Source organism: Ostrinia furnacalis, unplaced genomic scaffold (assembly GCF_004193835.3).
Source record: "Ostrinia furnacalis isolate ACB-3 unplaced genomic scaffold, ASM419383v2 OfSCF2810, whole genome shotgun sequence".
Taxonomy (NCBI): Eukaryota; Metazoa; Arthropoda; class Insecta; order Lepidoptera; family Crambidae; genus Ostrinia; species Ostrinia furnacalis.
In genome coordinates this window covers 101,431-115,400 of record NW_021133049.1, presented here as the reverse complement: position 1 = coordinate 115,400, position 13,970 = coordinate 101,431, and the positions used below count along the sequence as shown (strand labels likewise).

Here is a 13,970-nt window from a genome sequence, read left to right as displayed (position 1 = left end):
TACATATGTACGTGAAATGTCCGGGAGATAAAATAGTAGGGTGTGGTTTGTGGTTGTTGTCAAAACAGGATCTCACATCATGAAACTGTTATTTTACCTTCATTTATTGATCATAATAATATCAATTTGTTATTTAACTTCGTTAATTTGATGAAAACAGAACGCAAATGGGTAGGCGAAGTCCCTAATTGGCAATTTGGAATATTTTATAAACTGTCAAAACAACCCATGAATAACACACGGGTATTTTTTGGTAGGTAAGCATAAGTAAGTATTATTTGAAATGTATTTTAGTAATACATTATTTTATTATTTTTTACATTCAGATATCGTATCATATCAATATTTTATACAAAGTGATTGGCACATTCCGATTTTGTGTCATTTCAACTATAAGCAACCTTTATGGGTATATTCAGTACCTTTATGGGGCAAAGTTCGCCATTATCTTGAGTGCTATAGGAAAGAAGCAACACAAGAGTTATCTAAAAGCGATGTCAGAACTAATAAAACCTAAGTGTTGTACTCAAATAGTTTTATGAAGACCCTAATCGCGAGTTATTTGTTACACATAAAGTTTGGCACTCGGAAAGTTTTCCGCGATTACGTGTGGGATTATCTTTTGGCCACATACATTGTTCTAGGCGGGAATCTTGACGTGTGTATTGGATTTTGTTATCACAATAAAACTGATACTCGTGCGACTTCAAGGACAGACTAGACGAAAACCAACAACATCTAGGTATCATGTGCCTCGTACTGTCTGTGCTGAAAGGAGGAAATTGAATGAGTAAGCTGCTTCAGAGTACAATTCCTAGAATAGTTCCTATGACGTCACAATCATAATAAAATTTAAAGATTTCATAAAGGTTTGTATTCTAAAATAACGCTCATACTCGTGCACATTTTCATGCATGTAAATAAAAATCAATATTAAGTTCACTCATAGGCTTGATTCGTTTCATAATAAAGATGCGATTCCAAAGCGTTACAGATAGCAGCTGCCGATGGCATGACTGGTTTAAATGTAGCTGCTTCTTTATGCATGCAGTCCACTTCGGAATAGCACCTTTATACAGCATCGTTTTAGAATACAAGCCTAAAGTTTGACATTTCATTGGGTGCCGTCGGACGTGGTTCGACTGTGAGCGGTTGACCGCTAGCTGTGCTCGTGGTGCGTCCGCGGGGAGAGAGAGCCGGGGCCTGACTCAGCGCTGGAGTCACCAGCGTAAACTTCTGAGAACCCGCCCCCGCTACCGCCTCCGCCGCCGCTACCGCTGCCACCACCTAGTGAATTTTATTTATTTTTATGTTTCCTATTTATTTAATGTTTGTTAGGTAACTTACACGTGTAATGGTAATGATGTCTACTTTTCAAATTAAAATAATTGTTGTGTCCTTGGTAAAGCTTATTGTATGACAGAATAAATAAAAATAAAATACCCACACGGGTATTTTATTAAAGTTGTACTTTTAAGTAAATAATTTTAGGTAGATAGAATAGAATGAAAATGGTTTTCGTATGAACAACTTATTTATTAGTAACCATTTGAACGCCGGCAATCTATGTTGCTTAGCCAATCTGTTTTAAAAACTAGCCTAATGCCCGTTTTCGCCATCAATCCCTAATTTTTAAGTGACGCCTATGAAAACAAAATTAATATTGTGTTAAGATAGAGGTCACTTAAAAATTAGGGATTGATGGTGAAAACGGGTATAAAAGTATAAAAATAAATACATTTACCATGATGAGAGAGCGGCACGCAGTAAGAAGTCGCGGCGCAGTGGCGCGGGCGCACCTTCTCGTAGCGGCTTAGCTGTTGCAACTCGCACTCCGAGTGGTGTTTCTCAACTGATACAATAAATTAATTTATCTATCTATTCTTTAAACAAAAATTATCACATTAAATCATATTGAAATGTGTAGATATTATAAGGTAACAAATAAAACAATAACCGCGTCAATAACGATGTGTTCTAAAATAAATCTGAATTATTTGTGGATACGAGTAAAACATGAAACATGCTTTATGGTTTTTGAGCAAACCCTAAAGTATGACACTTGTAGGCACCTACACATTTTTGTTATACAGTGTGAGTCACGTTAAAGTGTACATATGAAAATAGATGAAACTAGACCTATTTTTATCGACAAAAAAGAGGTCAAAATATTTTTAAGGTTTTTTTTTATTTTTTTATAAATAACATTTTCTTCCAATTACTTATTGTAAAGAAAACGTAATGACTTTTAAATTAAGCGGTATATCCTGATAAAATAAAAACAGTAATAATGCTAAATAACAGGCAATAGTAAAAAAATACATAAAATACACAAAAAATGCCAAAAAATAATAAAAAATGATACTTTTTGAAAAAAATCTGCTTAAAAATTCGTGTTTTTTTGGTTATTTGATAAATTTCTCCAAAAAATGCCCCTATAACAGGTGGTTTTTATTGTTTTGTATTATTCTCTATCGTATCACCTTTGTAAAACAAAAAATTGCATGTCTCTATCCCTATCACAACATTTGCTATGATAGCGATTTTTGTTTTTACAAAGGTAATACGATAGACAATAATTCAAAGTAATAAAAATCACCTTTTATAGGGGCATTTTTTGGAGAAATTTATCAAGCAACCAAAAAAACACGAATTTTAAGCAGATTTTTTTCAAAAAGTATCATTTTTTATTATTTGTTGGCATTTTCTGAGTATTTTATGTATTTTTATAGTATCGTCTGTTATTTAGCATTATTAGTGTTTTTATTTTATCAGGATATACCTCTTAGTTTAAAAGTTATTACGTTTTCTTTACAATAAGTACTTGAAAGAAAATAATTCTATAAAAAGTAAAAAAAAATCTCAAAAAATTTTTGACCTCTTTTTTCTCGATAAAAATAGGTCTAGTTTCATCTATTTTCATATGTACACTTTAACGTGACTCACACTGTATTTTGTTAGCGGACAGTGAATCCGTTAAAAATAATTATGGTCATATCCTCAAGCTTACCTTCAGCCCTCTCGCGGTGTCTCTGAGGGTGCTTTCTGCAGGGCCGGTGCGGTGGCGCGTCGTTGTCGCGGTGGCCGAAGGTCCTGAACTGCAGCGTGTGGTCCAGGGTTGCGGCTGTCGCTTCTCCGCCCACCGCAAACGTTGCATAGGGGCTTATTTCGTATACGTCTGTGTAAAGCCCCATTTTATTAGTTAAGTTCTTTGAAAATAGCTGTGTAGTCTCACAACATCGCCCTTCATTACATAATGATCTAGTCGTAAGGAATGTCTGATGGAGTGTAAAGGTCTATTGAGTATAATTTCCTAAGATTTCAGGGATGTTAAAAAAAGTTGAAGCGTATTTTGGACAAATGGATATTTTTATTATATTATTATTATTATATCGGTTGCAACATTATTATTATATCGGTTGCAAAATTACTGGTAAGCAGTTCCATATGATGCAATAAGGACATACTTTTAGCTTCTATATGTATTTTTACTATCTTTGAAATATTGATCTAAGATTAATTACATAAAACAGTGTTCATATTAGGAGCAAAATTATCTATAACTAGGGGTTAAATTTTAAAGCGATATTTATAGCTATTTCTTAGTATAAGTATAAAAACATGTGATAGACAAACTTTCGATACCAGAGGCCGGCGACAGCTTGTCATGCTTGTAGTCGTGCTGGCAGTTCCTTATGTTCTGCTGTTCAGGACATACGGACTTGTCGGTGCTGGCCACGGAGTGGCTGCAACGCCGCGTCTCCTCCTCCAAGTTGCCTCCGCAAGGCCAGAGAGTGCTGGGTGAAAATATGTCTTAGTTTAAGTTTTCTTGGAATAAAACTTGACCCTCATTGGTTGGGTCTTTTGCTACTTAGGAAAACAACAGTGGTAATAAAAGTGGTAGAAATAGTCCCAGTCTAAAATTTTGTAACACTCGAACTGCGATCATGGATCACTTTGTGGTTCCAAATAAACAAAAAGGAACACGATGCTTCGTAGCATGTAAATAAAATATAGACAAGCTAAGAGACACTGACAATTATTCACAACTCATTGGAGACTTAAAGGAGTAGATGTAGCCGCAGGGTTCTCGAAGCATAACTTCTAGAAGACAAGCTTTTAAATTATGTATTGTTTTTAAGTATCTAACACTTACCTCCTCTTAGCCAACAACACGACTATCAGCGCCGTAACAGCTATAGCAGCCAGTGCTGCGAAGGCCACAGAGACCGCGCCCAACACTCGCTCGGCGTCCGCGCTGCCTCCAACAGTTGTGATCGGCCCGCCCTCCGATTGGAAGGCGACCGGCCGGCGGAGGCGTTCTGTTCAGATGGAGACCAGTCGCTATCAACTATTCTCTAAAAACTTAAATAAATGACTGGCGAGGTTTGATAAATAATAATTGATTTGATTGGTCTTTAACTTTGAGAATTAAGATCGATATTCTTCGGCACGCGGTGTTACCTAGTTTTCTTTATCTTTCTAATGGACTTTACTAAAAAGTAAAAAAAATAAAATAAAAATAATACCCTAGTATTTATTTCTATTATTGTTTTTATTGATTACAATTGAGAACAATGTTATCGCTGCAAACGCAGCAATTCTGTGATTCAAAAAAAAATTATCTGCTATAAACATCCTCATACTTGCTAGATAGCAATACCTAATGTAAACTTGTTTTCATATTATTACCTCCCGAATGCGTTGTAGTAGCTGCATATAACACAGCTTGGTGGCGAGCTGAGTCCGTGGCTGTCCAAAGCCTCAACCCGTACCAGGCCCCGGCTGTCAGCCCTCCGATCAGAACCTAATAGAAAAACAACTTGAAACTATAAACAAACAACTAAATAGGTTGGCACAGTTCAGCTGGCTACTCTCTAATAATTCTCATTCAATTGGGATATGAATATTTCATAATAGCAATTCCCAGCGGTTGTGTCCGCGCGCCATCTCTAAATTCGGTCTATCTTTCGGTTCGGTTTATCTTTTTGCGTATATCTTTCGACTTGGGAATTGTAATTTGATCTTAAAAGAGAAGCAGCTTAACAATATTTTGATTGAAATCGTTAAAATTAATAAAATGGATACACTTCAGCGATAGAACCTCAAGAACTCATCAAGATTGATAATTTTAGAGAAAAAAGTGTAAAATCTCGCGGGATCGATAGTCGATAATGTTTGCATTGCCAGTTGCAGTTCGTTAAAATTGCTGACTGAAACAAGTAGCATTAAATCGTCAAAAAACATAATATTATGTTATTTTATTTATTTATTTATTTAAACTTTAATGCCAAGATTTTGTACATAAGGCGAACTTATGTTATGTGATTTTTAGTTAAGTCTTTCAATAGAGCATAGAAATAAATAAGCAAATTATTGCTATCTAAATCACAATTTAAAGGGATATCACAAAATGACAAATTAGGTATTATTTAAATAATAGAAACAATTTATAACCCTTGTAATTTGATAATTTACTCTTGCTATTACGAAAACACGGCCAGTTTATCAATTTAGGCTAAACCCAACTCCCAGACGATTATTTACGCAAATAAGAAATTCATAAAGAGGTCCCTACCGACGGACTCTGGTGCCACCCTCGCAAATTTTGCCTCTGAGAAACTTTTCAGGTACCAACTTACTGAATTTACACAAAAAAGTTGCGTAGCTACCGCTGGCACAAATTCGTATGGGATTGTAATAAAGGTTTCAATTTGCGCCTTGTTTTTGTGGGATCGGAATGTGGATCGCGCTTAATTGAGGCATTCCTTCTCTTTTGGAATGAAATGGAATAAAATATTTTCCGTAATTTTGAGTGCCTGCGAGGCTTTTGAATTTCGGAATGCAAGCGCCATACTCGAAGCCTGGTTGCTTCAAAGTTTGGCTGAAAATATGAACGAAGTTTTGGAATACAGTTATCAACTTTAATAAAATCCCAGTTAAATTTATAATATTATGTGGCAAAGATGCTACTGTTGATTGATCTGCCTTCAGACGTACCTTTCAATGATGATGAAGTGATAATAATTTAAAAGATCAACGTTTTTCCAAACGAAACGTCAGAACCTCCTTTACCCAACAACCAACTTTTTTTAAACTTGATGAAGCCAGTGCTAAGGTCTACGGATAAAAGGACATTTTGATGCTCGCGGCTGCTGCTAAATCATCTTCCATCTTCATCCTCTTGAAAATCTTCACTATTAGCCCTATTTATACACAAGAACCATCGATACCCAGGCCCTGCTTCATTTAAAATCTTACCTCTCGGTGATGATGCAGCGACGTGAGGTCAGCGTCCCTCCAAGAGCCAGTGCCTCCTGCGTCCACCCTCCGCCACTGGAGGCGGACCAGGCGCGCCCCGCAGCGGACAGCGCGCCGAGCGTCGATAGCGAGGGCGCTGCTGTTACCCCAGACTGCTGCTTTGGCGCCCTCCTCTTAGGAATCTTCACTATTAGCCCTATTTATACACAAGAACCATCGATACCCAGGCCCTGCTTCATTTAAAATCTTACCTCTCGGTGATGATGCAGCGACGTGAGGTCAGCGTCCCTCCAAGAGCCAGTTCCTCCTGCGTCCACCCTCCGCCACTGGAGGCAGACCAGGCGCGCGCCGCAGCGGACAGCGCGCCGAGCGTCGATAGCGAGGGTGCTGCTGTTGCTCCAGACTGCTGCTTCGGTGCCCTCCTCTTGGGAATCTTCACTATTAGCCCTATTAATACACAAGAACCATCGATACCCAGGCCCTGCTTCATTTAAAATCTTACCTCTCGGTGATGATGCAGCGACGTGAGGTCAGCGTCCCTCCAAGAGCCAGTGCCTCCTGCGTCCACCCTCCGCCACTGGAGGCGGACCAGGCGCGCCCCGCAGCGGACAGCGCGCCGAGCGTCAATTGCGAGGGCGCTGCTGTTGCTCCAGACTGCTGCTTTGGCATCCTCCTCTTGGGAATCTTCACTATTAGCCCTATTTATACACAAGAACCATCGATACCCAGGCCCTGCTTCATTTAAAATCTTACCTCTCGGTGATGATGCAGCGACGTGAGGTCAGCGTCCCTCCAAGAGCCAGTTCCTCCTGCGTCCACCCTCCGCCACTGGAGGCGGACCAGGCGCGCTCCGCAGCGGACAGCGCGCCGAGCGTCTATTGCTAAAGCACTGCTGTTGCTCCAGACTGCTGCTTCGGCACCCTCCTCTTGGGTATCCTCTCCTCCGCCTTCCCATACTAACACTGTCGTAATAGTTTAATTTTTACTGTCCAGATCGCTCGGTAGGTATTTAATAGTCATCTTAATTTTGTAGGTTTTAAGAGCAATACAACGTTTCACTATTACAATTTAAATATATTTTATATGGTGGGTAGCTAAGGCAGTGGGGAAAATCTATGAATGAATAATATTAGACAAGAAACTAGAGCGCTAAAAGACCCTGGAGGGACGAGGTCAGAAGCGGAGCAGTGCAGTGTCAATATTACGCTGCTTTTTTGCTCAAGTCCACTCCGCTTTTCTCCTCTCCGCTCCAGTGGTCTAGGTCTAAAAAGTATAACAGCATACTTGCTCACCTGGTGGTTTCGTCCTAACTAGCAGAGGCACGGAGGGTGGCGAGGGGCCTGCGCGGGAGTGCGCCACGGCTCGCACTGAATAGGTGGCGCCACAAGCTAGCGCGCGTAATACTACGCTGGCCGCTTCGCCCCCTGCTTCTAACCTGCGCTCTTCATCTCTCAGGCTGGCTGGCTCGATGCCCTCGCCTGAGTCGTCGCGGACTCGCACCCACCAGATTGTAAAACCTATTATATTAAAATATAGGGCTGTTTTAAAATGCCTGATTTTGTGACCACCTAAGATACGATCTAATTGCGAGTTTCATCTGCTGGACTGTGATAGGCGACAAAATAACATTACGCAGTGTATCAGAGTACGCTACGTACTTGTAGTCTACCTACATTTTTTACAATTGAGAAACCTTTTCTTAACAAGAATTTACATTTAAAAACATTTAGTCCACGTTGAGCAGATATCTAAAACCAGATTAAGTAGGGCCTGAATAAACTAAACTACGTGATTGTCTCGTTATTGATCTGCAATTTTGTAAATAGGTAGACAGGCCAACACATTCAAAAATAATGAAAATTCATTCAAAATGATAAAATAGTGGTCTCCTTACCATGCGGCGGCGCAGCAGGATGGTGCGTGGTGCGCCAAGTTAATCGCGCTTCTTTATGCGCAGCGTGGTCCAACTGCATCGCAGGCGCAGCGGGCGGGGCCGCGCACTCCACGCGGTACGTAACCTCCTCCGAGCCGAACGAGTTGCGAGCGGAACACGTGTAGTTCCCGCTGGTGGAGGCGTCCACTTCTGGATGAAGGGGTCGCGTGTTAAACTGGTTTTTAGTGTCACGATTGCTATGCGTTGTAGAGCAACGCCGCGAGTCAGCAGCAACCGCCACCTACTTGAAAGCCTCTGACTTCAGTAAGTGTTTAGATGCGTATTACGTATAACTGAACGAAGTTTAATTTAATTAATCGACTGTCACCGCAGACGCGTGGTGTGGTCCAGCTGCAGATCAAGCTCAAAATGACCGTTCGTTCGGCGTTAGATACTCCCTAGGTCGTGTGATATAAGGTTGCCTCGCAGCCACCTAGCCCTGGGTGCTGGGTTGACACTGGGAAAAGAGTAAACTAGTACACCTACATAAAAAATCCAGTCCTGTTGTCTCCTCTAGCCAGGGGGGACAACAGAATTTTGAAATCCTGTGGGCTATCAGGGGGGCTAACCAGGGGGGACAACAGGACTGCACCTCCAAGACCTATCAGGATCTTACAACTAGGACTCACCGTGTATCGCAAGATGACCGTGTGGCGTTAGATGCGTCCTAGGATCGTGTGTGACAGGCCGGTCGCCCCGCAGCCACCTAGCCCTGGGCGCAGGGTCACCGCGCCACGCGCACGCCAGGCGAAGCGAGTGCCCACATTGTACCCGAGCCCACACTCCAAACGATAGCAGCTTGGCACCCGCTAGGAAAAACATTCAGGGATAGGTACATAAAGTAGGAGCCAATTTTCGAATCGAGTATTAATTTCGTTTTAATATACAAATGTTATTCCTTTTTCTCTACCAGCTGCCTCTATTTTTAGGTAAATAAAACAGAGCAAAGAAAGAAAACTCTTTTTTTTAATTTCTCAAACATACGAGTAGGTATATTATCTTTTAATAAACCAAATATTAAATTACATTTACTTTCATTAAGACCAGTTTATATGGGTCGTATATTTAGGGCATGTTGGAATAATAACTTGCTTGATATTTCTAATTTCATTTACAATAAACTAACTTCGTTTAAAAAAAGACATGTAGTTTTTTTACAAAAGACACATAGACAAAGAATACTGAAAATTCTTATTACCTCTTGACGTAATAGTTGTAGGCTGCGGGGCCGAGGGTTCGCCTTCTCCCGCCGCGGAGTGCGCAGCGACCCACGCCTCGTACGTGGAGCCCTCAGACAGGGACCTCAGCTCCGTCGACCCTCCCAAGCCTACTGATGCGTCGCCATCCTCGGCTTGAATGGTCGTGGTTTGAGGCGGGCGGTCCCTAGATGGTATTATAAATATCGGTCAACTTATGATTCAGTCAAAGACCTTCAAGACATAAAGGTTTTAACTAGTAGAACTCCATATTGCATTTCGAACTCATACTCAAAGATCAAACTGTAGATTCAGGCTAAACAGACGTTTCAAGGGTGGGATTACTTCCGATATAGGTAGATGGTAATTACCTGCCAAGCTCTCGATAGAAGACTGTGTAGTAAAGAATCGGTCCGTTAGGCCGACTGGGGGGCAGCCAGCTCACGGCAAGAGAAGTGACTGATGTTGCCACCACCTTCACAGCGGCAGGTGGTCCTGGTGCTATGGGAATATTGGTTTTATTTAATTACTGGATATCTTCAAGTAATTATAATAATTTGATAAGTAACAAGAAATTAAATAATGAACCTACAAAATTTCAATTCACCTCATAAAAAATACAATCGGTTTATCAACGTAACATCATCATAACATCATAATCTATTTACACGTTATCATTCATGACGTTCTTTAAGCTATTAAGCTTTATCACATACAACATAAGTGCACTACCTTAAGGCATACTTTCGCAGAATCCTATCAACTACCAAGTCTGCCGAGCTTAGCTGCATTTAAAACTCACCATCTTGCTGCGTGGTACAATGTATAGGATGAGCGGGCACGCCGTCGCCCGCTGCAGTATACGCTAGCGCTTGTATTGTGTAGTTCGTGTGCGGTCTCAGTGCGAGCAGGAGCGTTTCTACTCCCGCTACCCGCTTCACTTCTGCGCCCGCGCCCGCTGTCACCGTGCCACTACCCCGCACTTCCCACTCCAGCCACTCAGTCGCTGCCGACAAACAACTGCCATCACTCAGCTTGGAATTGGTTACAATGACTGAATGATGATTAACGAATGTTTTCTTGGAATAGAATTTATGCTCCAAATCACTCCTAAGTAGATAATATGACGGACCTTAAAATAAATAGGGTGATGGAAAGTATTGACAGAGAATAGAGTAGGGTCTGTCCCATAGACTCCATATTATAGAAACAGATTAGACAGTTTTATCTATTGAGACTTTTATCATTATAATAATATAGCCTTTTACCTACCAAGAAGACGTAATTATCCCTACGTGTGTTTGTTTATAATTGAGGTTTCAAAAGATTACCATCACTCCACTAGGAGCTAGCGAAAGTTGAAGTTACATTGACATTATGGTTATTAAACTCCATATAGCAGAGGTTGAGGCAAATACGAAACTTAGCACGCTCGCTTCTTGTTCTAACTTAGACCCGTCCCTCCATTGCTCTCCAACCACTCAGCGCTGCAGGCAAACAACTGCCATCACTCAACTTGGAATTGGTAATCGATTCCGAATACTATTTTAGTGCTGAACTTTATATTTGACCTTTCCATTATTAATATGAAAGAGATTAATTCGAAAACTTTGAAATTACATCACCCTTCATTTATTCAGATGAAATTGGGAATGTTGACAGTTACAACCAACTCAAATGATTATGTTAACAAAAGGTTAACATTACGAGAGGTGTTTATAGGAATCATTCCAACCGTTGCTTTTTTTCTCTAATACACAAAGGGTATCCCAGAATGTGTGAATCAAATTGGTAGGTAAAAACCACTGCCAAAAATTCGAAAAAATATACAGGATGTTAGGTAAATTGATCCGAAACTAGCCTATGGTAACATGGGCATATAAATGGTATGGTGAACTCAGAAAATTGATATCGTCATTTTAATTATTTTAATTTTCATACAAATCGAATTTTATAAAATTTATTTTGTATGAAAATTAAAAGAAATAAAATGATGATATGCCCATGTTAACATGGGCCAGTGTCGGCTCATATACCCATTTACCTAACACCCTGTATATACAGAAAATCACGCCATCTAAGTAATTCTTTTGGGTAATTTTAAGACACTTTGGTCACGCTTTGGTTGTAATCCGCTAGTCAGCGATACTTACACAATAGTATAAAAGAACATAACCGAACCCGTACTCACTGTGTTCCGGGCGGTAGAGCAGCTTGTAGCCGAGCAAAGCGCCGTGGTGTGCATGCGCCGGCGGCGGCGACCACTCCACCTTCAGGCTTTGAGGGGATACCGCGCGACACCGCACTGCCCGAGGACCCTCTGATGGGACTGGTAGGGAAATATCCTTATTTACCTCCATAACTACGCTTTGTAAGGTAATGGGAATATAGTACCCACTGTATTTTTAACTTTATTCTCCTGTGTTAAGCCCAAAAATAATGAAAAGTTTTGACTTGCTACGTCAAATGGCATTAAATTCACCTTATGTAACTTAACTGTTTTATGAAAAAAAAGCCAACAAAGGGAAGTTCTGTCTTTGTTATTTCTTTTAGTGCAATTATTGATACTATTAATCAAGACACAAATAACTTCAGAGACAAACAAGACAAGACTAACTCACCACTCTCTTGTGTCAGCGTGTTCACGGGAGCAGTCGCAGGACCAGCGCCAGCGCTATTAAAGGCTCGAACACTCACAGAGTACCTTAGCACAAAGATAATAATAATAAACACCTAAAATAATCTATACTTATAATAAATCTGTAGAGAGGTCAATTCTGTACATGAAATATATTTTCAAAATAACTATCAGGGGGTGATTAGTGATCGATACTGATGCCAAAAATGCAATCAGTAAAATTTTTGTCTGTCTGTCTGTCTGTCTGTCTGTCTGAATGTTCCTTATAGAAACAAAAACTACTCGACGGATTTTAACGAAACTTGGTACAATTATTCTTCATACTCCTGGGCAGGTTATAGGATACTTAGGAATTCCCACGGGAACGGGCATTAGCGGGAAAATCCTTTTGTATGAAAATGAAATTCGACAAGCAGGTACCTTAGTAAACTTAAAGCTTAGTTACAACAGGATATTGCGAAATTCCAACGGGAACGGGAGTTAGCGGGAAAAAACATTTGTATGAAAAAATCTAAACCGCGTAAGATAGATGAAGGGGGTAAAACGGGTCCACGCGTACGAAGTCGCGGGCGGCCGCTAGTGATAATATAAATTAAGTGAAAATTCTAACTTCACGTACCTAGTATAGTGTTCCAGGCTCTCAATAGTGTACTTGTTGATGAGTCCCCTCACGGTAGCAAACTCCATGCCGACGTTGGAACCCCCTGCCAGGGTTCCGTCGGCAGACGCCCACCACCACACCGTATAGCCCAGCAGTTCCCCGTTCCATGATGACGATGGTGGAGCCTATGGAATTGGCGGTAACTAAACATTGCTTCCTAGGCCATTGCACTTAAAGAATTAATCTAGGAACAGAAGTGAGCAAGCTACTGGGTTTATTTTTCTATGAATTTTTAAGACAAGAATAAACCTGATAAATGATTTCTACGGTTTCATAAGTGTAAAGCTACAATGCAAAAGGATGTAAGATTAAGTAGGTACCTATTAAGGCACCAGTGTAAACGAAATAAAATAAAAGTTCTTAACGATGTAAAGTTGATTGTTTCATTTACAAGTTCTTACTGCGCATCTATCCAACAACATAAGCTCCAACATGAGTGTATAGAACTATACTCGTAGTTATTTTCCGTTAGACACAGGAACTAACGCAGACATACTGGTGATTACCGACGGCGGAAATTTCCATCCACATGCAATATCATAGGAATACGGGAATCGAATGTTTAAGCCGATAGTTGCTTTCTATCAACAAATCATAAGGTACTTGATACAAATAAGGCCTACCTAACTTTAAATGCTTATATTTCAATAAATATTAACGCCTGTCAACAAAAACAAGGTTAATTAACTTCTTTCATCCTTTAATTTTAGCAATATTACAAAAAATAACACAATTTTTAACTAAATCTATTCAAAATAAGCAAATTACGAAACCACTGATTTTGGCTTTATTAAATCACCTACACGGAATAAGGCCTATATGATTCAAATGCCTGTAGACCTTAAAATTGAGGTTGTATTAAACAAAATGCGGTCTTATAACATTAAACACGTCGATTTGTTAGCGTTATCAAAATTTTACATACCAAGTAAACAGAAATATACTGTATATCTCTAGATAAACTTAAATTCCACTTATTAAGAATAATACATAAATTACAGATAAAATTAAATATTCATAGTAACAAAGTAATGATTCCTTACTTAAATTATATAAAAAAATATCAAAAACAAACAATATTATTTTTTTGTATAGGGCTTATTAAAACACCGTGTTCGAATAAGGCCTACACATAAAACCTTTTAAATAAATCAGTTTAGGAACATCATTTAGTCTTGATTTTTTGTAAACAAAATGAGATCTCAATTTTTGTTAGAACCAGGGCATAAAAAGGCTTCTGAATCATCTTTACGAACTCCTACACAATCTTTATGATACCAC

At 39.7% G+C, this 13,970-nt stretch overlaps 1 protein-coding gene across 1 annotated transcript in view; it reads right to left on the bottom strand.

The window, feature by feature from the left end:
* Positions 1 to 881: 881 nt before the first annotated feature.
* Positions 882 to 13,970, bottom strand: part of LOC114356490 (Down syndrome cell adhesion molecule-like protein 1) — a 70,153-nt gene continuing 57,064 nt past the window's right edge. Inside the window, exons 17-32 of the mRNA XM_028309701.1 lie at positions 12,648 to 12,814; positions 12,012 to 12,094; positions 11,582 to 11,719; positions 10,193 to 10,396; positions 9,762 to 9,891; positions 9,393 to 9,577; positions 8,824 to 9,003; positions 8,156 to 8,344; positions 7,554 to 7,778; positions 7,015 to 7,223; positions 4,693 to 4,807; positions 4,157 to 4,322; positions 3,646 to 3,797; positions 3,011 to 3,178; positions 1,745 to 1,852; positions 882 to 1,287 (exon numbers count right to left, since the gene is read on the bottom strand). Of these exons, the coding sequence (XP_028165502.1) occupies positions 1,160 to 1,287; positions 1,745 to 1,852; positions 3,011 to 3,178; positions 3,646 to 3,797; positions 4,157 to 4,322; positions 4,693 to 4,807; positions 7,015 to 7,223; positions 7,554 to 7,778; positions 8,156 to 8,344; positions 8,824 to 9,003; positions 9,393 to 9,577; positions 9,762 to 9,891; positions 10,193 to 10,396; positions 11,582 to 11,719; positions 12,012 to 12,094; positions 12,648 to 12,814 (2,547 nt within the window). The 3' untranslated portion in view covers positions 882 to 1,159. The remainder of the gene's footprint in view (positions 1,288 to 1,744; positions 1,853 to 3,010; positions 3,179 to 3,645; positions 3,798 to 4,156; positions 4,323 to 4,692; positions 4,808 to 7,014; positions 7,224 to 7,553; positions 7,779 to 8,155; positions 8,345 to 8,823; positions 9,004 to 9,392; positions 9,578 to 9,761; positions 9,892 to 10,192; positions 10,397 to 11,581; positions 11,720 to 12,011; positions 12,095 to 12,647; positions 12,815 to 13,970) is intronic.